Source organism: Xenopus laevis, chromosome 1L, assembly GCF_017654675.1.
Source record: "Xenopus laevis strain J_2021 chromosome 1L, Xenopus_laevis_v10.1, whole genome shotgun sequence".
NCBI classification, from domain to species: domain Eukaryota; kingdom Metazoa; phylum Chordata; class Amphibia; order Anura; family Pipidae; genus Xenopus; species Xenopus laevis.
In genome coordinates, this window is record NC_054371.1 from 19,004,975 (window position 1) to 19,031,854 (window position 26,880).

The 26,880-nt window shown below is 43.4% G+C and overlaps 1 protein-coding gene across 1 annotated transcript in view; it reads left to right on the plus strand.

Moving 5' to 3' along the window:
* The window catches only part of polr1a.L (polymerase (RNA) I polypeptide A L homeolog), a gene marked incomplete at its 5' end in the record, with an annotated part of 54,562 nt that overhangs the window by 17,594 nt on the left and 10,088 nt on the right, over positions 1-26,880 (plus strand). Inside the window, 19 exon segments of the mRNA NM_001088713.1 lie at positions 2,020-2,169; positions 2,592-2,775; positions 4,334-4,416; positions 4,508-4,666; positions 5,107-5,205; positions 5,647-5,799; positions 6,683-6,765; positions 6,901-7,066; positions 11,393-11,614; positions 11,948-12,162; positions 12,693-12,860; positions 16,738-16,873; positions 19,437-19,594; positions 21,408-21,531; positions 22,609-22,767; positions 24,396-24,668; positions 24,805-25,005; positions 25,096-25,213; positions 26,076-26,240. Coding sequence (NP_001082182.1) covers positions 2,020-2,169; positions 2,592-2,775; positions 4,334-4,416; positions 4,508-4,666; positions 5,107-5,205; positions 5,647-5,799; positions 6,683-6,765; positions 6,901-7,066; positions 11,393-11,614; positions 11,948-12,162; positions 12,693-12,860; positions 16,738-16,873; positions 19,437-19,594; positions 21,408-21,531; positions 22,609-22,767; positions 24,396-24,668; positions 24,805-25,005; positions 25,096-25,213; positions 26,076-26,240 — 3,016 coding nt within the window.

Below are 26,880 nucleotides of genomic sequence, written 5' to 3' on the forward strand. Positions count from 1 at the left end.
CATGCTCTGTGCTGCTGTCACTTACTGAGCTTAGGGACCCACTCACAATATACAGTACACATAGAATAGAAATGTCACAATATAAGGCTGATTAGTAATTAATACACATAATTACTACATGGCAGCACAGAAACCAGTGCAATTAGCATCAGAATTTAATAATCAGCAAACCTGTAGCATCAGCTTATATTACAGGGGAAGCTCATTTTCTGCTGGATAATTAGTGACGAGCCCTAAGCTTAGCTTCTCAACAGCCAATCAGAGCCCACTGAGCATGTGAGTGTCACAGACACTTTCCAAGATGGTGACCCCCTGTGACAAGTTTGAAGTCCTGGATCATTGCTGCTATTGACAAGCTCAAACTTTAGCCTCGTGCAATAAATTCATTATATAAAATATGGCATTTTTAGCCACATTCATTTTTAGGGTTTTGTTCTCCATTCGGAATGCCTAACCAAAAACAGCAAACGTAATTCCAAGCAACTTTCCATCAAACCAGTAATTAGAGTTTAAAGTTCTTTGCAATTGCAATGAAAAGTTGTTCCTTTCTATATTCTGCACGGATTACATTCAATGCACAACCTTTCAAACCATTTTCTTTCATTATGCATAAGCACCATAGTTATGTTATTATTTATTCATGGATTTCTCTTGCCACCAGGCACTATAATCATCAGCCACGAGCTACTTATTGTGACAAGTTTACTAATTGGAAAGGATCTGGGTCTGCATGGCTTATTATTGTCAAGCACGCTGTCTCTATATTAAATGAGTCGCTAGTGTAGCCCCGAGCTCTCCTTGGCTTTATAGGAGAGATTGAACAGAATTTGGAGGTGCCAGAAGCTCAGCTTAACAGAGCGTTAACTCTTGTTTGCTCAGCGCTTCACTGCCAGCACATTTGTATAGAGTAAATACGTTGTGTTTAACCACTAAACATACCCTTACACTCTATTAGAGAGATTATACAGATTGATGCAGTTTTCTCGTTCTCCAGTAAAACGAAAACTTAGTCATTGACTCCCCGCTGATAGAAATAAGCAGTGACCAGTAGCATAGGACCTGAACTTTGCTCTGTTTATTAGTTTTCTGCTGAGTTTTCCAGTAGTATCTACAATCTCCAGTTCTGTTCACTTAGAAGCTGCAATTTATGCCTGGCAGTAACTTAGTGCTCCTGCCCTCTCAGTACTTATTATTGAGTATTAATTACTGTATAGCAAAAGGAGATACGGTGGATCCAACCTATGTGAGCACTACTAAATTCAATACATTTTCAAAAACCGAAGGAGTTAGGAGGAAATACTCACCGTTCACTCCAGCCCAAGGGTGCATATACGTAAGAACCAAAAATGTGAGTTCCTCCAAAAAAGCATTCAGACAGCAAGTAAAAAATACAAAAGTTTATTAAAACATATTAGACATGGCCTGACGCATTTGTGCCTGTTGGGGCACTTACTCCTAGGCTAAATGGCACACCCCTGTACAAATGCTTATATAGGGGTTGTAACCAATCAACAGCACCACATGTATCAACCAATCACTCCTATGCAATTTTCACAGCGCTTCCCTTAACTTTTTTTATTAAGTGGGCTCACCTTCTTAATTGGGTCACACTGTAAAGGCCAAAAGATTCATCAATACACGTTGTATGAAGGAGGCCACAAAGCATTCGCAGTACTGTGCTGCAAAACTTTTATTCCAAATATATTTTGGAATAAAAGTTTTGCAGCACTGTGGATGCTTTGTGGCCTCCTTCATACAACGTGTATCAACCAATCACAGTCAGTAAAGACAAATTGCCTATTGAAAGACTGATTTACATACAGGTTTCAGCCATTTAGCCTATGAGTAAGTGCCCCAACAGGCACGAAACGCGTCAGGCCATGTCCTAATGTTTTAATACAGTTTTGTATTTTTTTTACTTGCTGCCTGAACATTTGCAGGAACTCACATTTTTAGCTTTGGATCTTTCATATGTTAATTACTGTATCTCTTCATGCCCCATCTCTGCCTCGTCCCTAGGTTGTGTCTACGTTACTGATCAACGTAATCCCTGAGAATCTTATTCCCCTAAACCTGACGGGAAAAGCCAAAATTGGTGGGAAAGCTTGGGTGAAGGAGCAGCCTCGGCCCATTCCGGGATTCTCGCCTGACTCCATGTGCGAGTCTCAGGTATGTGCCTGTGGTGTCTCTAATTTCTTATTTTCCTTACATGGACAGATGTAATCAGAGTGGAGAGTTCCATGTATCTTCTGACTCTACTGAAGAAAACCTAGCATAGGATAGAGATGGTCATATTAGCAGCACAGCAACCGCAAATGGCTGTTTTTCAGATTAAAAACCAGGGCTTACAGCATATATAATATGAAAGCATCTGAACTGCTGTTATTGATTGTCTTCTCGACAGTAATTCATGAATTACATATAAAGGGGGTGTGTATATGGTATCAGTCTGAACCACAGCATTTGCTGGTCTGTAGCACTTTTTTTTTGGAGCTAGTTCTAGTTGGCGTATAAATTTTTATTTGATTTAAAGGTCCTGAATGGTGACCAGTCCACAGATTTATTTCTTAATGCACTTTTGATATTTCCAGGTTATAATTCGAAACGGAGAGTTGCTTTGTGGCGTCCTGGACAAAGCTCACTATGGCAGCTCTTCCTTTGGCCTGGTGCACTGTTGCTATGAGCTGTACGGGGGAGAGACCAGTGGGAAACTGCTCACTTGCTTGGCGAGACTCTTCACTGCTTACCTCCAGCTCTACAGAGGCTTCACTTTGGGTAAGAAGGGGCCCATGCCTACAGTGTGTTTTTGACAAGCAAAAGTGGGAAAAATTTTTTGCTTGGATAAGAAGCTAAAGAGTATTTCCACTATTACTGACACATAGCACTTTATCTCTAATCTAATTTCTGGAGTCCTCAAGCTGCTGATCAGGGGGAGCAGAAATCAAACAAAGCAGGACTAGGGCAGGACAGGGAGCAGTCGGGCAAATCAAAGCAGTAGGAACACCGGGGATATAGTTATAGTTACATAGTTAAATCTGGTTGAAAAAAGACAAAGTTCATCAAGTTAAACCCCTCCAAATGAAAACCCAGCCCCATACATACACCCCTCCCTTATATATACCCATATCTATACTAACTATAGAGTTTAGTATCACAATAGCCTTTGATATTATGTCTGTCCAAGAAATCATCCAAGTCCATCTTATAGTCATTAACTGAATCAGCATCACAACATCACCCGGCAGTGCATTCCCCAACCTCACTGTCCTGACTGTGAAAACCCCCTACGTTGCTTCAAATGAAAGTTCTTTTCTTCTAGTCTGAAGGGGAGGCCTCTGGTACGGTGATCCACTTTATGGGTAAAAAGGTCCCCTGCTATTTGTCTATAATGTCCTCTAATGTACTTGTAAAGTCTAATCATGTCCCCTCGTAAGCTGCAACCCGCATTCTTACCCGCTTGGACCGCCTACCCGACTCGACCCGAAAGTACCTTATCCTCAACCTGGATCCGTGACCCGTTGACCATCAAGAATCAGGAAGTACTGTCGTAAACCGGAAGTGACATCATCGGACGTAGACGTGATCAGAAAAAAAGGAGTGAAACAGGAAGTGCTGTCATTGTAAACCGGAAATGACGTCATCGGAAGTAGACATGACCAGAAAAAAAGGAGTAAATATCGCTATTGAGAAGACCTGCGGCCCGACCCGCAGAACCACCAACCCTCGTCTATACCCGTACGCAGAGCTTCTACCCGCAGGGTACCGCAGGTTTTTGCGGGTAACCCGCGGATACCCAACCCGCTGCATGACTGGCAGGACATTCCCCAACCTCACTGTCCTCACTGTCATGATATACAGTGCGCAGAATTAAAAAGTCTTATTCTCACCCATTTAAAACTCCATCCTTTTTGCTTGGGAATGTTCTGTGCAACTGCTGTTTATTGGGCTGATTATTATTCCTGTTTGCTGCTCTTGCCTGATCATTACAGGAATCCACAGTTTGAACCTCATTTCCATAATTGACAATCGGGTTGGTTGGAAGGCATCCATCGATAAGTCTCTAATGGCAGCTGCAGCTTTATTTCTGAAAATTCATATCAATCAGTCAGATGTTTGCACTTTTGAGAGACCACTAAAACCTAACTGCTGGTTGCTATGGGGTGCTAGGCAAAGGGTAACCTGAAAGTGATAGAGTAGTCCTTCCCTGCAGGGAACAAGTATTCTCAGTGCCTTCTTGGTAACTGCTGCTTTTATTCGTTAAATCCCGAGACTCCCCAGCTGTTTCTCAATGACGGATTCTGACATTACTTTCCCTTTTCTCTGTTATCGGCAGGAGTTGAGGACATCCTTGTGCTCCCATATGCAGATGCCAAGAGACAGAATATTGTGGAACATTCAATGCAGTGTGGTGGAAGGGTAAGGTCTCTGCTCCGCACACAATATGAAACGTAATTACATTTTACTTTTATTTCAGTTTATGTATATTTTTATATTTATCTCGTACCAGGCTATCAGAGCGGCCTTCAACTTGGCAGACGCAGCGTCGGACGAAGAAGCGCAAGGGAAGTGGCAGGATGCCCATCTCGCAAAGGACCAGAGAGATTTCAACATGGTGGATCTGAAGTTCAAGGAGGAAGTGAACCAGTTCAACAACGAGATCAATAAGGTCATTACTGAACGTTTATATTATGGTCCTGTGAATAGGCAAGTTAAGAGCGTGGTCTCTTTTATAAAAGGAATTATAAATATAAAATTTAATAATCGGCCCTGTAGCATCAGCTTATATTACAGCCAGGGAAGCTCATTTTCTGCTGGATAATTAGTGACGACCCCTAAGCTTAGCTTCTCAACAGCCAATCAGAGCCCACTGAGCATGTGAGTGTCACAGACACTTTCCAAGATGGTGACCCCCTGTGACAAGTTTGAAGTCCTGGATCATTGCTGCTATTGACAAGCTGAAACTTTAGCCTCGTGCAATAAGTTCACTATATAAAATATGACATTTTTAGCCATAATCATCCTGTAAGTAGTCAATATTGTGGCCCTGGTGATGTTGCAGACATTCAGCAATGGACTTTTGACTGATGTTATGAGCATTTCCCATAGGTGTGCATGCCATTTGGCCTCCATAGATCCTTCCCAGAGAACAACCTGCAGCTGATGGTTCAGTCAGGCGCCAAAGGATCCACTGTGAATACCATGCAGGTAACATTAACGCTCTCCTTTCTCTCTTTTTCTGGGCATATGGCACTATGTGTGGGTTGCATCATCTCATTCCCTGCAATTCAAGTAAATGTATAACCCATTTCAGCTCCTGGCCACCTGTTGTCAAACTACAATCCCACTTAATATAGAAGAAATAGAAGGAAGGCTGTAGGCAGCCCACCCTCACTGACATGAAACGCGTTAGGCGAGAGATGTTTGTATTAATAAAGGTTATCCATTTTCATCCATCGATTTCTGGTCTGATCTATACGTGGTTTACTGGAGTGCCTTGCACCTATACTTGTTTGCTAGCCCATCTTTGCTTTAGCCTGTTTGACTTTACTTTCCTATAAATAATCTGCACAAGATGTTCTGACTATTGAATTGCACAATTTATTTTTAATTCATTTGCATGAATGCATCTATATTTTTCCTGTGCAGATTTCCTGTTTATTGGGCCAGATTGAGCTGGAGGGACGGAGGCCCCCGCTGATGCCTTCTGGGAGGTCATTGCCTTGTTTTCAGCCGTATGATTTTAGTCCACGTTCTGGGGGATTTGTTACTGGGCGATTTCTCACTGGCATCAAGCCTCCTGTAAGTATTGATATGGGTGAGGACGGCTTAGAAAGTACTGACAAACTGGTATATGTGAAATCTTTATGGAAGTACCTATAACGCAAGTGTCTTGCTCCCTAGTAGCAAATCACCTCTCATTGAATTCTGCTACACACCAGCTCACCTTAAAGGAGAACTAAAGCTTAACTAAAGAAGTAGCTAAAAATGTTGTACATGATGTTTTGTGCTTCTGTACCAGCCCAAGGCAACCACAGCCCTTTAACAGTAAAGATCTGTGTCTCCAAAGATGCCCCAGTAGCTCCCCATCTTCTTTTCTGCTGATTCACTGCACATGCTCTGTGCTGCTGTCACTTACTGAGCTTAGGGACCCACTCACAATATACAGTAAACATAGAATAGAAATGTCACAATATAAGGCTGATTAGTAATTAATACAGATAATTACTACATGGCAGCACAGAAACCAGTGCAGTTAGCATCAGAATATAATAATCGGCAAACCGGTAGCATCAGCTTATATTACAGGGGAAGCTCATTTTCTGATGGATAATTAGTGACGAGCCCTAAGCTTAGCTTCTCAACAGCCAATCAGAGCCCACTGAGCATGTGAGTGTCAGACACTTTCCAAGATGGTGACCCCCTGTGACAAGTTTGAAGTCCTGGATCATTGCTGCTATTGACAAGCTGAAACTTTAGGCTGGGGCAATAAGTTCTGTATCTAAAATATGGCATTTTTAATCCCGTTAATTTTTAGGGTTTAGTTCTCCTTTAAAGCTTATTTTATGGTGAACTTCCTATTTAAATAAAAATTGCTGCTGTTATGGTTCATGAAACTTCCCCTTAATCTGACCGCATTCTAGGTTTAACCAACGGATCTCATCGTTTTGCCATTTCCTTGCAGGAGTTCTTCTTCCATTGCATGGCAGGGAGGGAAGGATTGGTGGACACGGCTGTGAAAACTAGTCGATCAGGATATCTGCAGAGGTTGGCACTGTTTTTTTTTTATTGTGTATTTCCCGCTTGGCAGCCCCTAGATCTGACCTTGTGTGACAATGGGGGATGCTGGCAGTTGTTGTTGAACAGCATCCTGCTTACGCACAGTGTGTTTTTGCCATACAGGTGTGTTATTAAGCATCTGGAGGGTCTTGTGGTTCAGTATGACCTGACGGTGCGAGACAGTGATGGAAGCATCATTCAGTTCCTGTACGGAGAGGACGGCCTTGATGTACCCAAGACACAGTTTCTCCAGCCCAAGCAGTTCCCCTTCATAGCAGAGAACTATGAGGTAAGGGAATTGCAGGTTAATAAAAGTGACCGAATCCAAAAAGGAACATTTATAAAGGAAAACTATACTCTCCAAAATGAAAACTTGAGCAACAGATAGTTTGTATCATATTAAGTGGCATATTAAAGAATCTTACCAAACTGGAATATATATTTTAGTAAATATTGCCTTTTTACATCTCTTGCCTTGAGCCACCATTTTGTGATGGTCTGTGTGCTGTCTCAGAGATCACCTGACCATAAATACTGCAGCTCTAACTGTAACAGGAAGAGATCACCTGACCAGAAATACTGCAGCTCTAACTGTAACAGGAAGAGATCACCTGACCAGAAATACTGCAGCTCTAACTGTAACAGGAAGAGATCAGCTGACCAGAAATACTGCAGCTCTAACTGTAACAGGAAGAAGTGTGGAAGCAAAAGACACAACTGTCTTTTAATTGGCTCATGTGACCTAACTTATATGGTTTGTTTGTGTGCACACGAGGACAGTTCAAAAGTAGAGCTTCCAAACTCCAGCCATGAAGTTGTTCATGCAAAGAGAAGGGAAGGCTCCAGGGTTGGAATGGCACACAAAATATGCAATGCTGTTATCCAAATTCCCCTAGCAACCATGTATTGATTTGAATAAGAGACTGGAATATGAATAGGAGAGGCCTGAATAGAAAGATGAGTAATAAAAAGTAGCAATAACGATAAATGTGTAGCCTTATTTGATTTTAAGATTGGGTCAGTGATGCCCATTTGAAAGCCGGAAGGTGTTAGAAGAAGGCAAATAATTCAAAAACTATTAGAAAAAATGAAGGCCAATTGAAAAGTTGCCTAGAATTAGTTGCTCTAACATACCAAAAGTTACCTAAAAGCTGAACCACCAATTTTAAAGCAAACCAGGGCCGTTATTCCTGTTCTTCATATATGCCAATCTCAGGCAGGCAGAGTATGGCACACATGGGGAGCATAGGGCAGGCAGAGTATGGCACACATGGGGAGCATAGGGCAGGCAGAGTATGACACACACAGGGAGCGTATGACACACACAGGGAGCATAGGACAGGCAGAGTATGGCGCACACACAGGGAGAATAGGACAGACGGAGTATGGCACACACAGGGAGCATAGGACAGACAGAGTATGGTACACACAGGGAGCATAGGGCAGGCAGAGTATGGCACACACAGGGAGCATAGGGCAGGCAGAGTATGACACACACAGGGAGCATAGGACAGACAGAGTATGGCACACACAGGGAGCATAGGGCAGGCAGAGTATGGCACACACAGGGAGCGTATGGCACACACAGGGAGCATAGGCCAGGCAGAGTATGACACACAGGGAGCATAGGGCAGGCAGAGTATGACACACACAGGGAGCATAGGGCAGGCAGAGTATGACACACACAGGGAGAATAGGGCAGGCAGAGTATGACACACACAGGGAGCATAGGACAGGCAGAGTATGGCGCACACACAGGGAGAATAGGGCAGGCAGAGTATGACACACACAGGGAGCATAGGGCAAGCAGAGTATGGCACACACATGGATCATAGGACAGGCAGAGTATGACACACACAGGGAGCATAGGGCAGGCAGAGTATGACACACACAGGGAGAATAGGGCAGGCAGAGTATGACACACACAGGGAGCATAGGACAGGCAGAGTATGGCGCACACACAGGGAGAATAGGGCAGGCAGAGTATGACACACACAGGGAGCATAGGGCAGGCAGAGTATGACACACACAGGGAGCATAGGGCAGGCAGAGTATGACACACACAGGGAGCATAGGACAGACAGAGTATGGCACACACAGGGAGCATAGGACAGACAGAGTATGGCACACACAGGGAGCATAGGGCAGGCAGAGTATGGCACACACAGGGAGCGTATGGCACACACAGGGAGCATAGGCCAGGCAGAGTATGACACACAGGGAGCATAGGGCAGGCAGAGTATGACACACACAGGGAGCATAGGGCAGGCAGAGTATGACACACACAGGGAGAATAGGGCAGGCAGAGTATGACACACACAGGGAGCATAGGCCAGGCAGAGTATGACACACACAGGGAGCATAGGGCAGGCAGAGTATGACACACAGGGAGCATAGGACAGGCAGAGTATGGCGCGCACACACAGGGAGAATAGGACAGACGGAGTATGGCACACACAGGGAGCATAGGACAGACAGAGTATGGTACACACAGGGAGCATAGGGCAGGCAGAGTATGGCACACACAGGGAGCATAGGGCAGGCAGAGTATGACACACACAGGGAGCATAGGACAGACAGAGTATGGCACACACAGGGAGCATAGGGCAGGCAGAGTATGGCACACACAGGGAGCGTATGGCACACACAGGGAGCATAGGCCAGGCAGAGTATGACACACACAGGGAGCATAGGGCAGGCAGAGTATGACACACACAGGGAGCATAGGGCAGGCAGAGTATGACACACACAGGGAGAATAGGGCAGGCAGAGTATGACACACACAGGGAGCATAGGACAGGCAGAGTATGGTGCACACACAGGGAGAATAGGGCAGGCAGAGTATGACACACACAGGGAGCATAGGGCAGGCAGAGTATGACACACACAGGGAGCATAGGGCAGGCAGAGTATGACACACACAGGGAGCATAGGACAGACAGAGTATGGCACACACAGGGAGCATAGGACAGACAGAGTATGGCACACACAGGGAGCATAGGGCAGGCAGAGTATGGCACACACAGGGAGCGTATGGCACACACAGGGAGCATAGGCCAGGCAGAGTATGACACACAGGGAGCATAGGGCAGGCAGAGTATGACACACACAGGGATCATAGGGCAGGCAGAGTATGACACACACAGGGAGCATAGGGCAGGCAGAGTATGACACACACAGGGAGCATAGGGCAGGCAGAGTATGACACACACAGGGAGCATAGGACAGGCAGAGTATGGCGCACACACAGGGAGAATAGGACAGACGGAGTATGGCACACACAGGGAGCATAGGACAGACAGAGTATGGTACACACAGGGAGCATAGGGCAGGCAGAGTATGGCACACACAGGGAGCATAGGGCAGGCAGAGTATGACACACACAGGGAGCATAGGGCAGGCAGAGTATGACACACACAGGGAGCATAGGACAGACAGAGTATGGCACACACAGGGAGCATAGGGCAGGCAGAGTATGGCACACACAGGGAGCGTATGGCACACACAGGGAGCATAGGCCAGGCAGAGTATGACACACAGGGAGCATAGGGCAGGCAGAGTATGACACACACAGGGAGCATAGGGCAGGCAGAGTATGACACACACAGGGAGAATAGGGCAGGCAGAGTATGACACACACAGGGAGCATAGGACAGGCAGAGTATGGCGCACACAGGGAGCATAGGGCAGGCAGAGTATGACACACACACAGGGAGCATAGGGCAGGCAGAGTATGGCACACACAGGGAGCATAGGGCAGGCAGAGTATGACACACACACAGGGAGCATAGGGCAGGCAGAGTATGACACACACAGGGAGCATAGGGCAGGCAGAACGGAGCAGGAGAAGGTGAAACCTTCATATTGTGCTAGATATGAGATGTGAAAAATGTGTGCACTTTGAGTCTGGCTCTGAGGTGTGAACAGTACAGGGCTTTACAGGTGTGAACAATACAGTGTATTACAGTCTGAATTTGAGGAGTAAACAAAGCAGTGGCCAGTTAATCTCAGTACTAATGTCAGGGGCCAGTTAATCTCAGTACTGATGTACACCAGGTAAACAGTCACAGCAGGCAGACTTTGATGTGGGGGCCACCAGTTAGACAGCACTGCAGTAGATGAATTAGAAGCAAACTGCTGATTAGTTCTTAATCAAGTTTGTGCAATGCGCATAACCCTGTTTTAAAGGGGTTGTTCACCTTTGAAATAATTTTTAGTATAATGTAGAGAGTGATATTCTGAGACAATTTTCAATTTGATTTAATTTTTTATCATTGAAGGTTTTTGAGTTATATAGCTTTTTTATTCAGCAGCTCTTCAATTTGCATTTTAAGCAATCTGATAACTAGGGCCCAAGTTCCCCTAGACTGGAATATGAATAGGAGAGAGTCTAAATAGAAAGCTGAGTAATAAAAAGTACCAATACATTTGTAGCCTTACAGAGCATTTGTTTGCAAAGAATCAGAAGAAAAAGACAAATGACTATAAAACTATAATAAAAAAAAAATAATGAAAACCAATTGAAAAGTTGCTTAGAATTGGTCGTTCTATAACATACTAAAATTTACTTTAAAGGTGAACCACCCCTTTAATGCTGAATTGTGTTTCCCTGCAGGTTATAAAGCAGTCTAAGCGCCTGGATGAAGTTCTATCCCGGGTGAACACGCAGCAAGCGGAGCAGCACATGCACGCCATCTACAGGTGGAAAGCAAAACACCCCAACCCCGGCCAGCGAATCAGCCCCTTCCTGCTTTACTCTCAGAAGCAACTGCCGGCAGTAAAGGCGTCGTGTCCTGTGGAGGAATATGAGAATGGCAGGGATTTCGCATCCAGACAGGTAAACACAGATCTGATTGTTTTTCTCTAGAGAGGCCACGGAGCTGCAGCCAGTGGTGCAGAATAGAAAAGAGGCTGTTCAGGTTGGGCATTGGTAACCACCACTAGAGGGCAATGGCCTTCAAATCTTGGCTACAATTAGAGATCTGGTTACATAGTAACATAGTAAGTAAGGTTGAAAAAAGACACACGTCCATCAAGTTCAACCTTTTAGTTTTTTTTAATCTGCCTAACTGCCAGTTAAATCGAACATATATAGGCAAGGGGGTCATTTGGTGAAACTGTCATCTCTCGCTCAATAAGGTTACTTGACACCGGCTCCTTCCCACCGTAGGTTCTGGAGAGCTGGTATTCCGTGAATGAGAAGACACTTAGCAAATACAGGAGAAGGGCGTCTCTTCTCCCCGATCCCTGTCTGGCAGTGTGGCGCCCAGATCTTTACTTGGGATCAGTATCTGAAAACTTCCAAAGCAAAATGGCTCAGTATGGCTGTGCGTGGGAGCAGCAGAGGAACTCTAGCCATGACATGTCGTCTCTGACATTTGACAGGTAAAACTTCAGTCATGCTTTTTTTTTTGTCTTGGTCCTTCTACAGATCAGCAGCAAAGCTTGGTTGCTATAAGACCGTGATCCCCAACCAGTAGCTCGTGAGTAACATGTCGCTCTCCAACCCCTTGAATGTTGCTCCCAGTGGCCTCAAAGCAGGTGCTTATTTTTGAATTCCAGGTTTGGAGGCAAGTTTTTGTTGCTTAAAAACCAGGTGCACTGCCAAACAGAGCCTTAATGTAGGTTGACAATCCACAAAGGGGCTACTAAATGGCCAATCACAGCACTTATTTGGCACCCCAAGATCATTTTTCATGTTAGTGTTGCTCCCTAACTCCTTTTACTTCTGAATGTTGCTCACGGGTTCAAAAGGTTGGGGATCCCTGCTATAAGATATTAGACCTGGAACAATCCGCCATTCATACATTAGTACTAGTACATTAATATACAATAAAAACAAGCGTTTGATTGCCCAGTGCTGTTTGGAACTGCTCCTGTTGTAGAGAAGTCATGTTTGTGTCTTGTCAATTCAGCTTAAAAACCTTACTGCACCTGAAGTGGCAGAGAGCACTGTGTGACCCGGGGGATGCGGTGGGACTTCTGGCCGCTCAGAGCATCGGAGAGCCCTCCACACAGATGACCCTGAACACCTTCCACTTTGCTGGCAGAGGAGAGATGAACGTCACACTGGGTATTCCTAGGTATGTCTGTTCATACCATTTTTTATTTTTTTTTAATTCGCCTCTATGTAGCATGGCTGAGATTCTAGCTATCTGTATAACAGAACATTCTGTCCCAGTGGCTGCACAGATCCTATCTGATCCCCATTGTAAGCAGCAGTCCTGCCCTGCTTTATGGCAGCTGAGATTCTAGCTATCTGTATAACAGAGCATTCGGTCCCAGTGCACCAATCCTATCTGATCCCCATTGTAAGCAGCAGTCCTGCCCTGCTTTATGGCAGCTGAGATTCTAGCTATCTGTATAACAGAGCATTCTGTCTCAGTGGCTGCACAGATCCTATCTGATCCCCATTGTAAGCAACGGTCTTAGCCTGCTCTCCGGCTGAGATTCTAGCTATCTGTATAACAGAGCATTCTGTCCCAGTGGCTGCACAGATCCTATCTGATTCCCATTGTAAGCAGCAGTCCTGCCCTGCTTTATGGCAGCTGAGATTCTAGCTATCTGTATAACAGAACATTCTGTCCCAGTGGCTGCACAGATCCTATCTGATCCCCATTGTAAGCAACGGTCCTAGCCTGCTCTCCGGCTGAGATTCTAGCTATCTGTATAACAGAGCATTCTGTCCCAGTGGCTGCACAGATCCTATCTGATTCCCATTGTAAGCAGCAGTCCTGCCCTGCTTTATGGCAGCTGAGATTCTAGCTATCTGTATAACAGAGCATTCTGTCCCAGTGGCTGCACAGATCCTATCTGATCCCCATTGTAAGCAGCAGTCCTGTCCTGCTTTATGGCAGCTGAGATTCTAGCTATCTGTATAACAGAGCATTCTGTCCCAATGGCTGCACAGATCCTATCTGATCCCCATTGTAAGCAATGGTCCTAGCCTGCTCTCCGGCTGAGATTCTAACTATCTGTATAACAGAGCAGTCTGTCCCAGTGGCTGCACAGATCCTATCTGATCCCCATTGTAAGCAACAGTCCTAGCTTGCTCTCCGGCTGAGATTCTAGTATCTGTATAGTGGAGCACAGCAACAGAATAGGTACATGCATTTGCACTGCAAACAACCCCCCTCCCCTGCCGTTGAATCTTAGGTAAGGGCCATTTTTGTGTACCCCTGAGATTTCAAATAGTTCCTGGCCTATCACGTAAACAGAGGCCCAAACAGCCCCCCCATTGGCCCAATTAATAGTGAATGTGGCATCTTACAGCAGCTCCACTTGTGGGGTTTAATGCCAACCTCGACTTCTTTTGGATCACAGAGACCTGCCCCATGAATACATTGATGTTTGGCAGCTTGTATTTATGAGCGGCAACAGGCGTTTAGACATCCCTTATCTTTATTGTTGTTTCCCCCCCATGGATCATACATTCAAATCCTATTTCCAATGGACCAGTTCAAGAGAACATAAACAGCTGAAAGTATATTAGTGGCTTTTCAAAAGGAAAATGAAAGGGATATGCTAACTATTTAGACACAGGATTGGACTGGGCCGGCGGGACACCGGAAAAAAAACTGGTGGGCGTTGGCCCAGACCTGCTCCCCTGATTGGCTGATTAGCGGTTGCGGTGCTTCTTTCGCGCATATGTGCTGCGTCTTTGGAGTATGTGAGAAGCGCAAGTTTGGAGGTCGGTCGGGAGGGGGCCCAGGAGGGCCCTTTTTTTTGTCGCTTACCCCAATGCTCCAGTCCAACCCTGTAGGCTCCCCAGAATCTATGTCCAAAATGTGGCCTCTGGAAGTCTAAATGTATGTTTTCAGGATAATAATGAGGACAATAGATGGGCTCATTGGGTTTTGCATAGTGTCTAGGTATGCTTTCTGTGCCGGCAAGAAGAGTAGTAGGGTGTGGCTTGAGGAAAGTCTGGAATTTAATTAATATTTTTAGTGCCTATTGATTGGCTAAAGAGCACTGGGATCCTGAGTTTGATTCCAGCCAGAGCTCTGCAATGAGTTTATGTTCTCCCCATGTCTGTGTGGGATCCCTCCCACTCTCTAAAAATATAATAAAAATGTCCATAATGTGTGCTATTGTGATCAGGACCTTCGATTATAAAATCCATTGGGGCAGGGACTGATTTATAATCTCTGTAAATGAAAAAGCAGAAGGGCAGAATTCACTTTGTCTCGTCTATAGAAGGGATGTGAATAGGCATGTGATGAGCTCATGTTTTTAGTGTGATTTCAGGTTAAGATGATGTGCTTTTGTTTTAGCAATGGCTTTGTTAGTGTGCGCTACAGGTGAACCCAACTGACCCTGCTAGTTTAGGAAACCCCACACAAATGCAATACGATAAGGGCGGAAATGATAAAACAAACCGAACTAATCCAACCACATACTGTTGCCAAACCCAATGCTGAAATGAATGGCAACTACTTCTGATTACTGCAGTCAAATCATAGCGGAGATTCCGGAGAACTGTCGCACAATCGGACGGCATTCTTTCCACCGTATGAAGAATACTGTATAGTCGCGTCTCCGACAAGAACATTTTCTGTTGTTTTCCGAGAACATCGGTTTTCTATGCGGTGTTTATATTGGATTAAAATGATCAGTAAATAAACAGGGGAGCCCTTGTACAAATTCTCAACATTAGACATGTAATCGAATATCATGAAAACTAACTAAACTCTCTGCACCTTCTTCGGCAACTAGAAATTAATGACTGTCATTGGGCCTTTGGTCCGTGGGTTGGGCTGTTGTCGTGTATCAGATCAGTATTTCATAGGGGGGAATTCACAAAAGTGGTGATATTGAAACACAAGTGTCAGATTTCCCACCAAATTCACAGACCTCGATCTCCACTTTTGTGAATTTGTCTTTTAAACAGACACTTTTTTTAGATTTTGTCTTTTTCACGACACATGAACATTTTTTTTTCTGAATTTATCTTTAGCTCTTACTAAACCTGTCAGTCAGCCGTCAAATTGGAATTTCTGGGGGAGGGGGTTTATTTTATCTAGGAAAATTATAATTGTTTTTTCAGGATAACCTGGGCTTTCTAAATCTGCCTGTGTAATTCCACTTCTATAACAAGAAATAAGGGTCTAAATACGAAAAATGCTATTTTAAATAATATAGGGATTTATATAAGAAATATGCTTTATTATCTTAGGTCAAGTGTCACTTCTAAAACTAAAAAAATACCTGGGAAGCTTTACTTTTCCTTTAGATTATGTATGCACTAATATTGTATTGGAATATGTATGCTAATATTGCCTCATTCATTAAGCTAAAACTAGTAAAATAATGCAAGTGTGAGCTAAAAACTTATAACATATCAAATTGTAGAAAACACACTTTTTTTTGTTTTTGTTCAGTTTTTTTACTTGTTTTGTTAATGAGGCTTTTACACCTATAGGGTAAAACAGAAATTTGTGCCATGACTATAAAATGCTAATCCCTATTAATATGATAATTCCACAACGAGCTGTGAAATGAAGATTGGGAGAACCAAAGCAGAGCAAGTTCGCTTACAATTGATCTGACAGATGGGGAAGAGTTAAACTGAGCTTTACTCCATTTTTAAAATGTCGGGAGAATATGTTGTTTAAAAAGCACATGGATTGCCATCCCGCCGGCGATTTACATTCTAGCCGGCGGGAGGCACTTCGGGGAGATTAGTCGCCTGGAGCAGAGGAGATTTGTCGCCAGGCGACTAATCTCCCCGAATCTGAGCATGTGCCCTGACTCTAAAAAATTAAAAGTGGCGGTTGAGTCGGAATTTAGGCGGATTTCTGTTTGTGAATATGGAGAAAGTATTTTACACCAGTTTACCAGCCCACAAAAATGGGCTCTCTCCACTTCTGTGAATTCCCCCATAGTGTCTTATTAAACTACCTGGATACTTGCTACACTGTATTGTAAATTTACCCAGATCTGCTGTTTTGTGTGACCCAGGCTTCGGGAAATTCTGATGGTCGCAAGCTCCAACATAAAGACGCCCATGATGAGTGTGCCGGTCCTGAACACTAAGAAAGCTGTGAAGCGGGCGAAGCAACTGAAGAAGCGGCTGACAAGAGTGCGCTTGGCAGAGGTTAGCTGATAATGTGGCATCGAACAAAGCCCCCCCCCTCTTTGAGGCCAAATGCCCTATTCTTGGTCTTCATTTTTATTTTCATTATGTACCGTATATACTCGTGTATAAGCCGACCCGTGTATAAGCCGAGGTACCTAATTTACCTAAGAAAACTGGAAAAATGTATTGACTCGTGTATAAGCCTAGGGGCCCCATGTCAGATTTCAAAATGTGAATGTGACCCGGCCGCAACAATTGGGGGACACTGGGCAGGTACCTGTTAAAGGGTCCTCTGTCTACCCCTATTTCATGTTTGCTTCCCTCTGCCACTTCCCCCCCCCTGCCCTCCCCATCTGTCGCTCTCCCCACCCCGGCCCTCACGTCTGCTGCTCTTCCCTCTGTCACAGTAAAACGTGACCCGGCCCCAGCAGGACTGTCTGTGACTGACTGTGTCGCCGCCCGGAGCAGGTCCAGGAGCTCCGGGCGGCGCGTCCTTCCCTGCCGGCGTTCGCTCCCAAAATGGCGGCGCCCATGGCCGCCACGTGGGTAGCGGCCGGCGCCGCTACCCACGTGGCGGCCATGGGCGCCGCCATTTTGGGAGCGAACGCCGGCAGGGAAGGACGCGCCGCCCGGAGCTCCTGGACCTGCTCCGGGCGGCGACACAGTCAGTCACAGACAGTCCTGCTGGGGCCGCGGAAGGAGGTATGACCCGCGTATAAGCCGAGTTTGAGTTTTTCAGCACATTTTGGGTGCTGAAAAACTCGGCTTATACGCGAGTATATACGGTACCTTTTTCTCTTCTGCCTCTTTCCAACTTTCAAATGGGGGGGGGGGGTCACTGACCCTGGCAGCAAAAGCTATTGCTATTTGAAGCTGCCGTTTTATCGTAATTGTTACTTTCCTCTCCAATCCATCTTTCGGTGTCTCATTCAAAGCACTGCCTGGTCGTTGGGGTGAATTGTACCCTAGCAACGAGATTACTGCTGAAACACAACTGTAGAACAGAAACTATTTACAATAACCACAAGAAATAAAATATAAAGACCACTTGCAAATTCTCACAATATCATTACTTTCATCAAACTAATAGTTCATTTAAACTACTCATTTTATCTTCAGTGTTGACTTCCTAAGTGCAAATCAACATGTTTGTTCACACTGACGGTGCCTTCAGCTTGTTGACCTGCTTGTTTGGACTATTCTGCATTAGACCTTTCAGACAGCAGATGGAGCCTGCTTTAAACAACTATACTGGCTTTGTGTGCTCAGGGACTGTATAATGCAGCACTTTATCTATGATTTCTACAGTGGCATTTGCATCAAGCTGGTAGCTGAGATGTTGCTTTTTAAAGGGGCTGTTCACCTTTAAATTAACCTTTTTATTATTTTATTATATTTTATTATGATGTAGAGAGTGATATTCTGAGACCATTTGTAATTGGTCTTTTTTTATTATCCGTGGGTTTTGAGTTATTTGGCTTTTTATTCAGCAGTTCTCCAAACAACCATGCATTGATTCATAACACTCGAATACAGGAGAGTCCTGAATAGAATGATGAGTAATAAAAGTATTAATAACAATACATTTGTAGAGAATTTAGATGGGTTCAGTGACCCCCCATTTGAAAGCTGTAAAGAGTCAGAAGAAGGAGGCAAATAATTCAAAAACTATTTAAAAAAAATAAATAAATAAAGCATTAATAAAGTTCATTAAAATTAACTGTTCAATGACATACAAAAAGTTAAAAGGCGAGCAACCCCTTTAATTCAATGATTTTTCTCCCTTTCAAAAACTTTAAACCTATATTATTTTGGCATTAAGGTTGTGATAAACTGGCTAAGTGCACAATAATAAATACAGAGTTGTTATTATTATTATTACTATTTATATAGCGCTAGCATATTTCGCAGCACTGTCGGTTATTTGGTTACGGCCATAGTGTTGTCCATTGGGTAATATAAAACATAGAATAATATCATAGAATAATAATAAAAAACATAGAATAATATCTCTGTAGTTGGGGGAAGTTAATTGACACACAGGGCATTGCCATTGGCCCAGTCGCTTCAGGCAGTTTCCAGTCCATCCAGAAAGAGTAAGAAGCTTCTGCTGGTGGGAAGGGTTATTCATAATGAGTTGAGGCATCGAAAGCATTGGATAGCTGTTTCACAAATGGCTCAGTCTTTCAGTGTTTGAAAAATCGGTTGTCTTAGGGGGGTACCTTCATAACCCCAAAAATTAAACCAGCTGCCTGGTGTGGTAATCCTTGAGTCAAGTTTGGTGCCTGTGCAGAGCCATCAGGAGAGGGCCTGGCATCTAGATCCACTTGTCATTTGTAATCCAGGAAGAGCAAAAATAGTGGGAAAAAGACTAATTGAAATGTTGCTTAAGTAGTAAACTTGATTTTAATAAAAATGCAGCCCAGTTTAAAAGATGCTTATGATGTATTCATCTATAACATGGTAAAAGTTAATGTAAAGGAGTTTATAATATAAGGGCTGCCCAAGCTGCAGCTTTTCAGTTGTTGTTGAATGATACTAATAACCCACCAACATTACTGAGAGTTTGCTCTGCTTGCAGGTGATTCACAAACTGGAAGTGGAGGAGACGTTCCGTATCGAGGAGAAGTCGCAGAAGTACCAAGTGTACAAGATCAGGTTCCATTTCCTACCCCACGAGTACTATCGGCAGGAGAAGATGCTGCGGCCTGAGGGGGTCCTGCGCTTCATGGAATCAAGGTTCTTGTTCTGTTGGGCCCCTGAAGTCCAGTGACTTAACAGTATTCCCATCCAAAACCACTGCAGGGCCCTTGAAACACAGGGAAGATTAACATATATATAGAATACACAAGAGTCCTGTAAATTAGATCCTTATAAACGGGGCTTAGTGATGTCATTGGTTATAATCGGAGCTTAGTGATGTCATTTCTGTCACATGACTCATTGAAACTTGTGTATTATAATAAATAAAGTTCCCCCTGTTGCAAAATATGAGGATATTTGAAGTCACCTTGGAGTTCCATGACCTGTCGAAAAACAGCCTTCGGCCTTGTGTTTTTATATGGTCATGGAACTCCTCTGTAACTTATAATATCCTTATATTTTACAAGAGGGGGTACTTTATTCATTATATATCTGCTAGAAGTTAGGCTAGTTTCACTTCAAAATAACATATTTCCTGTGCCGTTATCTGCGTCCTACTGATTATAAACCCCGTAACTCTGTTGGGGCAGTGACACACGGCAAAATTTGTCTCCTCCAGAAGCAATTTCGGGCGATTTTAGCAATCAGTAGGACAAACTGCCAGAGGCATTTTCTGGAGATTTGTCGCCCGCAGCCATGTCTTGGGCGACAAATCTTTCCGTGTGCCACTGCCCTTGTTCCTTATGGGATTCTAGATAAACATCGTCAACAGCTGCACAGTCACAAGTTTCTCCTATCAAGGGAATATAAAAAATTGGCTTGCACTCCCCTGCTTTATCTATCCATTATTTTTGAAGTGTTGTATGTTGGCCGAATCTTTTGCGAAGGATTCGGGTGTTCGGCCGAATCCAAAATAGTGGATTCGGTGCATCCCTAGTTTTTAGATTGCATCTAATAAACTTGGATTTTAACCTACACATTTGTGCTAATCTACCCTACCATTGAGCCAGCAACTTCCCGAGTGCGACTTTAATTGCTTTGCGAATATCAAAATGAAAGCAGTGTTTCTCCCACTCTGATCTGACCCTGCTAACATCCTAGCAGAAGTCTCTTCTCCACTGACTTCCTCTACATTGCTTCAGGAGTCAAAGACAGCAGTGCAGATAATCTAAACAGCCAGAGAGATTTCATTACCACAGACAAGATTCACTTGTTTAGTTTTTCTATTTACAAATAATTTTGTGGGACACTAGGCACATAATTCCTTTTATATCCCCAACCAGTGGTGTAACTATAGAGGAAGCTGACCCCAGGAGGGCAGGAGTTGGGCGCGGGGCCGTATAGATGTTCCTGTGCGCCAGGGCTCATTGAAAAATTCTTTGTGGGGGTGCCTGGCCCACACTAGTTACACCACTATAGCCTACCCTTAGTCCGATCACCCGCAATTCGGATTTCCATCACATTGGCAACTAGCGTGCACGTCTGCTTATTTACACATAAGTGCGGGGGCCAGCTGGGTTCCCTATGGCGCCCAACTGCCTGTGCTGGGTACTACCAGTATAGGACCAGTTATCTGGAAACCCATTATCCAGAAAGTTCACTCCCATAGACTCCATTTTATCCAAATAGTCCAGATTTTTTCTGTAATAATAAAACAGTAGCTTGTACTTGATCCAAACTGAGTTATAATAAATCCTTATTGGAAGCAAAACCAGCCTATTGGGTTTATTTAATGTTTACTTGATTTTCTAGTAGACTTAAGGTATGAAGATCCAAATTATGGAAAGATCCAGGTTATCCAGAAAACCCAAGCATTCTGGATAACAGGTCCCGTACCTGTAGTATTCTTTCAAGCCGGGTATATGGTTTCAGTGCTATAACCATATTTCTTGATTTGCTTCTCCTTTAGGTTCTTCAAAATTATGTTTGACGCCATAAAGAGGAAGAGCTCCAAGCTTGCTTCTTTCCGGGAAGTGAGCACACGCAGGGCCACTCAGAAGGACGTTGGTGATGGAGAAGCTCAAGGAAACGAGGTTAGCTAGATGGATACTAATTAACGTTCTGCCCCAGCTGCTACCCATCCATTGCTGTGAAATTGCACAAATCATCTGCCCTCCTGCAATCCTGTTCTTGGACACTATTTTTAAATGGCCTGGTCAGCTCCAAAGCTTCCTGCCTATTTAATATTTCTTGTGTCAACTTTTCCATTAAACAAAAATAAAAATAGGATCCGGTATTAAAGGGCAACTGATAAAGCACATAATGGTAAAGGATATTGGTAAGGGATGTTGGGATTTCAAGACTTGGCATGGGATCTTGGCAAATATTGTGTGTTGGATTAAATTCTTAGTATTCTGCAGAATAGAACTCAAGCCATAACGTGATGTGACTAATGCCCTGGACAGGTGAAATCGTTTTTCTATTTACAGATATAGGTATTTCATTGAGCTCTTCAGATTTTTGCAAATGCTTGAGGGGCTGCTGTAAGTTGCCATAGACAGTCAATGGTATTTATTGAGCCTGTGTGGGGCTTTTTGAGCCTGTGTGTACTTGAAACACCAGGGCCTATTTTGGATCTCGGTCCGGACCTGGGGTCCAGTTCAAATTTCAGCCAGAGGAACCAGACATTATGGAAGCTCCTACGTTAATTTTTATACATTCAGATATGCAGGGAAGAATTCTGTATGCCCAAAAGCTGAGAGCCTGTACTGTCTATAGAACTAAGTGGAAGATAAACAGTGCTTAATTATGCCTTTAGTACTGAATGGCAGTGGTTTAGCTGCCTCATTATTGATCATGTACATAAGTAAATGCCTAGTGTATACAGTAACACATGCCAAAGCTTCTGTGTTTATTTGCTGTTCTGTGCCAAGTTGGAGTGTGCCCAGCAAGGTTCACGCTGTTCTACTAAACGCAATCGCATACATTTTTATGTTGTTCGTTCATTTGAGTTGCAGATGCTGTATATTTCTCTTTCTGTAGAGTTGCAAAGAATCCGGGATGCAGATCCGGATTTTGTCAAATCAAAGCCAGAATACAGGGCCTAGTATGTGTTATTTTCCATCTATTCCTCAGTAACTGGTAGCATGGGTTCTCTCCTCTCCCCATAGGAAAGTCAGCGGGCGGAGAATGAAGAGGCACAAGCCAATGATAACGATGATGATGATAATGACAATAATATTAATAATAATAATGATGATGATGATGATGCAGAGGATGGTGATGCTGATGCCACTGATGCAAAGAGGAGAAAAAAACAAGAAGAGGAGGTAATTAACAAATGTATTAATGGGATTGAGCTTCTGGGGGTCTGCTGTGAGAGTGCCTCCTGCTGGTATGTTGCATATTGGATGACAAACTGGGACAGTGTCAATACATAAAAAATGTCTCGATGCTCATAAAAAGTAAAAATACAAGTTTTTATTCAACCAATAGTAAAAAATACAAACATACTGACCCCTATGATCCACCTTACGCATTTCACACCCTCCAGTATATTTATACTAATGACTCATAAGGGCAAAGTGATGAGTACATTTTACATTATATACTTTATATGTTGAAACTTTTACAACTATTTGAGATTTCAGTGCTTGTAATTGTAACTTGATTCCATTATTGTAACTACTAGTATCTTTTACTTAAAGGGATACTGTCATGGGAAAAAAAAAAATTTTCAAAATGAATCAGTTAATAGTGCTGCTCCAGCAGAATTCTGCACTGAAATCCATTTCTCAAAAGAGCAAACAGATTTTTTTATATTCAATTTTGAAATCTGACATGGGGCTAGACATATTGTCAATTTCCCAGCTGCCCCAAGTCATGTGACTTGTGCTCTGATAAACTTCAATCACTCTTTACTGCTGTACTGCAAGTTAGAGTTATATCACCCCCCTCACTTCCCCCCCCCCAGCAGCCAAACAAAAGAACAATGGGAAGGTAACCAGATAACAGCTCCCTAACACGAGATAACAGCTGCCTGGTAGATCTAAGAACAACACTCAATAGTAAAAACCCATGTCCCACTGAGACACATTCAGTTACATTGAGAAGGAAAAACAGCAGCCTGCCAAAAAGCATTTCTCTCCTGAAGTGCAGGCACAAGTCACATGACTTGGGGCAGCTGAGAAATTGACAAAATGTCTAGCCCCATGTCAGATTTTAAAATTAAATATAAAAAAATCGGTTTGCTCTTTTGAGAAATGGATTTCAGCACAGAATTCTGCTGGAACAACACTATTAACTGATTCATTTTGAAATAGTTTTTTTTCCCATGACAGTATCCCTTTAAGTACTTACTATAAGTCAAATGATCGGTGCCTCACAGGTTAACCTTAGCAGCTATACTTACTTATACATGAGACAGGGAATAACATGAGTACCCCAGAGAAAGCATAATGTAAACCAAAGCATGAACCTTACTGATTGGTGTTATAAGCAAATGGGTGGGACCACCAGGGTTTTACATTTTGGTATTGAGTAATTGCTGGCAGAAATACCTATGATTAAGCACCGGAGGGTGTGAAACGCGTAAGGTGGATCATACGGGGTCAGTACGTTTGTATTTTTTTACTATTGATTGAATAAATCTTGTATTTTTACTTTTTATGAGCATCAGGACTTTTTTTTGTGTATTGACAATTTGATGATGCTTTGCAAACTGGATACTCAGCTGCCTTAAATTGGACTGGCAATTCAGACACCCCAAGCTCTCTATTATCTTTTGAAACTGGGACAGTGCCTGTGTATAAGAACCAACTGGCTATTGCCAATGTTAGTAGGCATATGGGGCAAACATCACAAGATACTCTTCACTTTTATTGCATGACAATTGTGCAATTGCCATAGGTTATAATGAGATGCCTGGTGCCAGATTTTCAGTTGTGACTTGTTTTAGGTGGACTATGAGAGTGATGAAGAGGCGGCCGAAGAAAACAATGAAGAAGAAACGGAGGAGAAGGCTCCTGAGGCATGGGGGGAGACATTAGCTGATGAGGAAGAGAGGATTGGGCAAGAGATAGAGGTGGAATCCCCGACTGCTGTACCTGGCACCCCCTCCCAGAAACTCACCAAGGATGTCATGGCGGAAAACAGAATCAATGATGTACTGAGCCTCAATCCTGCTATAGAAGATTACTCCTACGATACAGAGAAAAGCTTATGGTGTGAGGTAAGAGGCCAATAAAACAAGGGAGAGTTGGGAATTTGCCAGAGACTCGGCACTCCATCTTGTTTTGTGTAAACTCCTAAATACTTACACACATACGAGCCCAGTGCCGTGCCTCAGCTGTCCGTTGTTTCCACAGGTCACTATCAAACTGCAACTGATGAAGATCTACTTCGATATCTGCTCCCTGGTGTCCTCCCTCGCCCACAATGTTATAGTCCACGAGACCAGCGGGATCACCCGGTGCCTCTTGAACGAAACAACCAATAAACAAGGGGACAAAGAGCTGATTCTCAACACGGAGGGGATAAATCTGTATGAACTATTCAAGTATTCCAGTGTAAGTACAATACAGTTTTATGCACTGGAATGTTGTGATATTTAATACAATTTGCCCTCTGATCAGTCTGTGCCAATCTAATCCCGACAGATTCTGGACATTGCGAGGCTTTATTCAAATGACATTCACGCCATGGCAAATACCTTTGGCATTGAGGCTGCTTTGCGGGTGGTGGAGAAGGAGATTAAAGACGTGTTTGCGGTTTATGGTAAGTGGCTAATGCCATCTGTATTGGGTTTTGTTGCAGTGTTGCAGTGTTAAAGGAACAGTAACACCAAAAAAATTAAAGTGTTTTAAAAGAATGACAATATAATGTACTGTTGCCCTGCATGGGTAAAACTGGTGTTTGCTTCAGAAACTCTACTGTAGTTTATATATCAAGCTGCTGTGTAGCCATGGGGGCAGCCATTCAAGCACACAGTAGATAACAGATAAGTACTACTACAGTTTATATAAACAAGCTGCTGTTTAGCCATGGGGGCAGCCATTCAAGCACAGGATACACAGTAGATAACAGATAAGTACTACTATAGTTTATATAAACAAGCTGCTGTGTAGCCATGGAGGCAGCCATTCAAGCACAGGATACACAGTAGATAACAGATAAGTACTACTATAGTTTATATAAACAAGCTGCTGTGTAGCCATGGAGGCAGCCATTCAAGCACAGGATACACAGTAGATAACAGATAAGTACTACTATAGTTTATATAAACAAGCTGCTGTGTAGCCATGGAGGCAGCCATTCAAGCACAGGATACACAGTAGATAACAGATAAGTACTACTATAGTTTATATAAACAAGCTGCTGTGTAGCCATGGGGGCAGCCATTCAAGCACAGGATACATAGTAGATAACAGATAAGTACTACTATAGTTTATATAAACAAGCTGCTGTGTAGCCATGGGGGCAGCCATTCAAGCACAGGATACACAGTAGATAAGTTAGGAGGTTTATCCCTTAGAGAGGCTCCAGCCATGGCTGCACTGAGTGCTTTCCAGTTAGGTGACCATTGTTAGTTTGGGGTGAGTATCCCAATGGAAACCAAAGTGGAGTCTGTCGTACACAGGTATTGAAGTGGATCCCCGGCACCTGTCGCTGGTAGCGGATTACATGTGCTTCGAGGGCACCTACAGGCCTCTCAATCGGATCGGGATGCAGTCCAGCTCGTCGCCCTTCCAGCAGATGACGTTTGAAACTAGCTACAAGTTTCTCAAGGATGCCACCATGAATGGTAATGGTATCTCACTTCTTTTCTTCTTTTCATTAACCCAAATAACTAGGACTCAGCAAATCTTCCCCTTTAAATAGGCCGTATAGCAAAGGGCTTTTTGCACGCCTGCTTTGTATCTTGCACTTAAATATCAATGTTTGAGCTGCCACTTTGTCTCAGAATAGCACTAATGTACATTAACCTGCCATTGCTCCAACTCTGGCTTGTATCATTTATTTTCCACACACACATTAGAATAATTTGGATTCTTATCCAGCCCATAGCTCTTAGCCCTGGATTTGTGTTGCTTCAGGTATAAACACATCACCCTCTAATTTAACTGCTTGTCACACAGTCCATGCGGCGACTTACTGATTATCTGTTACAGCCTATACCCAGCTGCACAATCTGCATGCAAACATCACCCCAAGCCTTGGGTTGGGACATTCAGTGAATTCCTCCTTTAATAGCTGGAAGGATTAAAAGTATGTTTCACCTTTACGTGAACTTTTAGGGGCAGATTTATCAAGGGTTCGAAGTAATTTTTTGAATACTTCGACCATCTAATAGGATACTTCGACTTCAAATTTACTTCGAATTCAATTCGAAGTAAAATAGTTTGAATATTCGATAATCGAAGTACTGTCTCTTTAAAAAAACT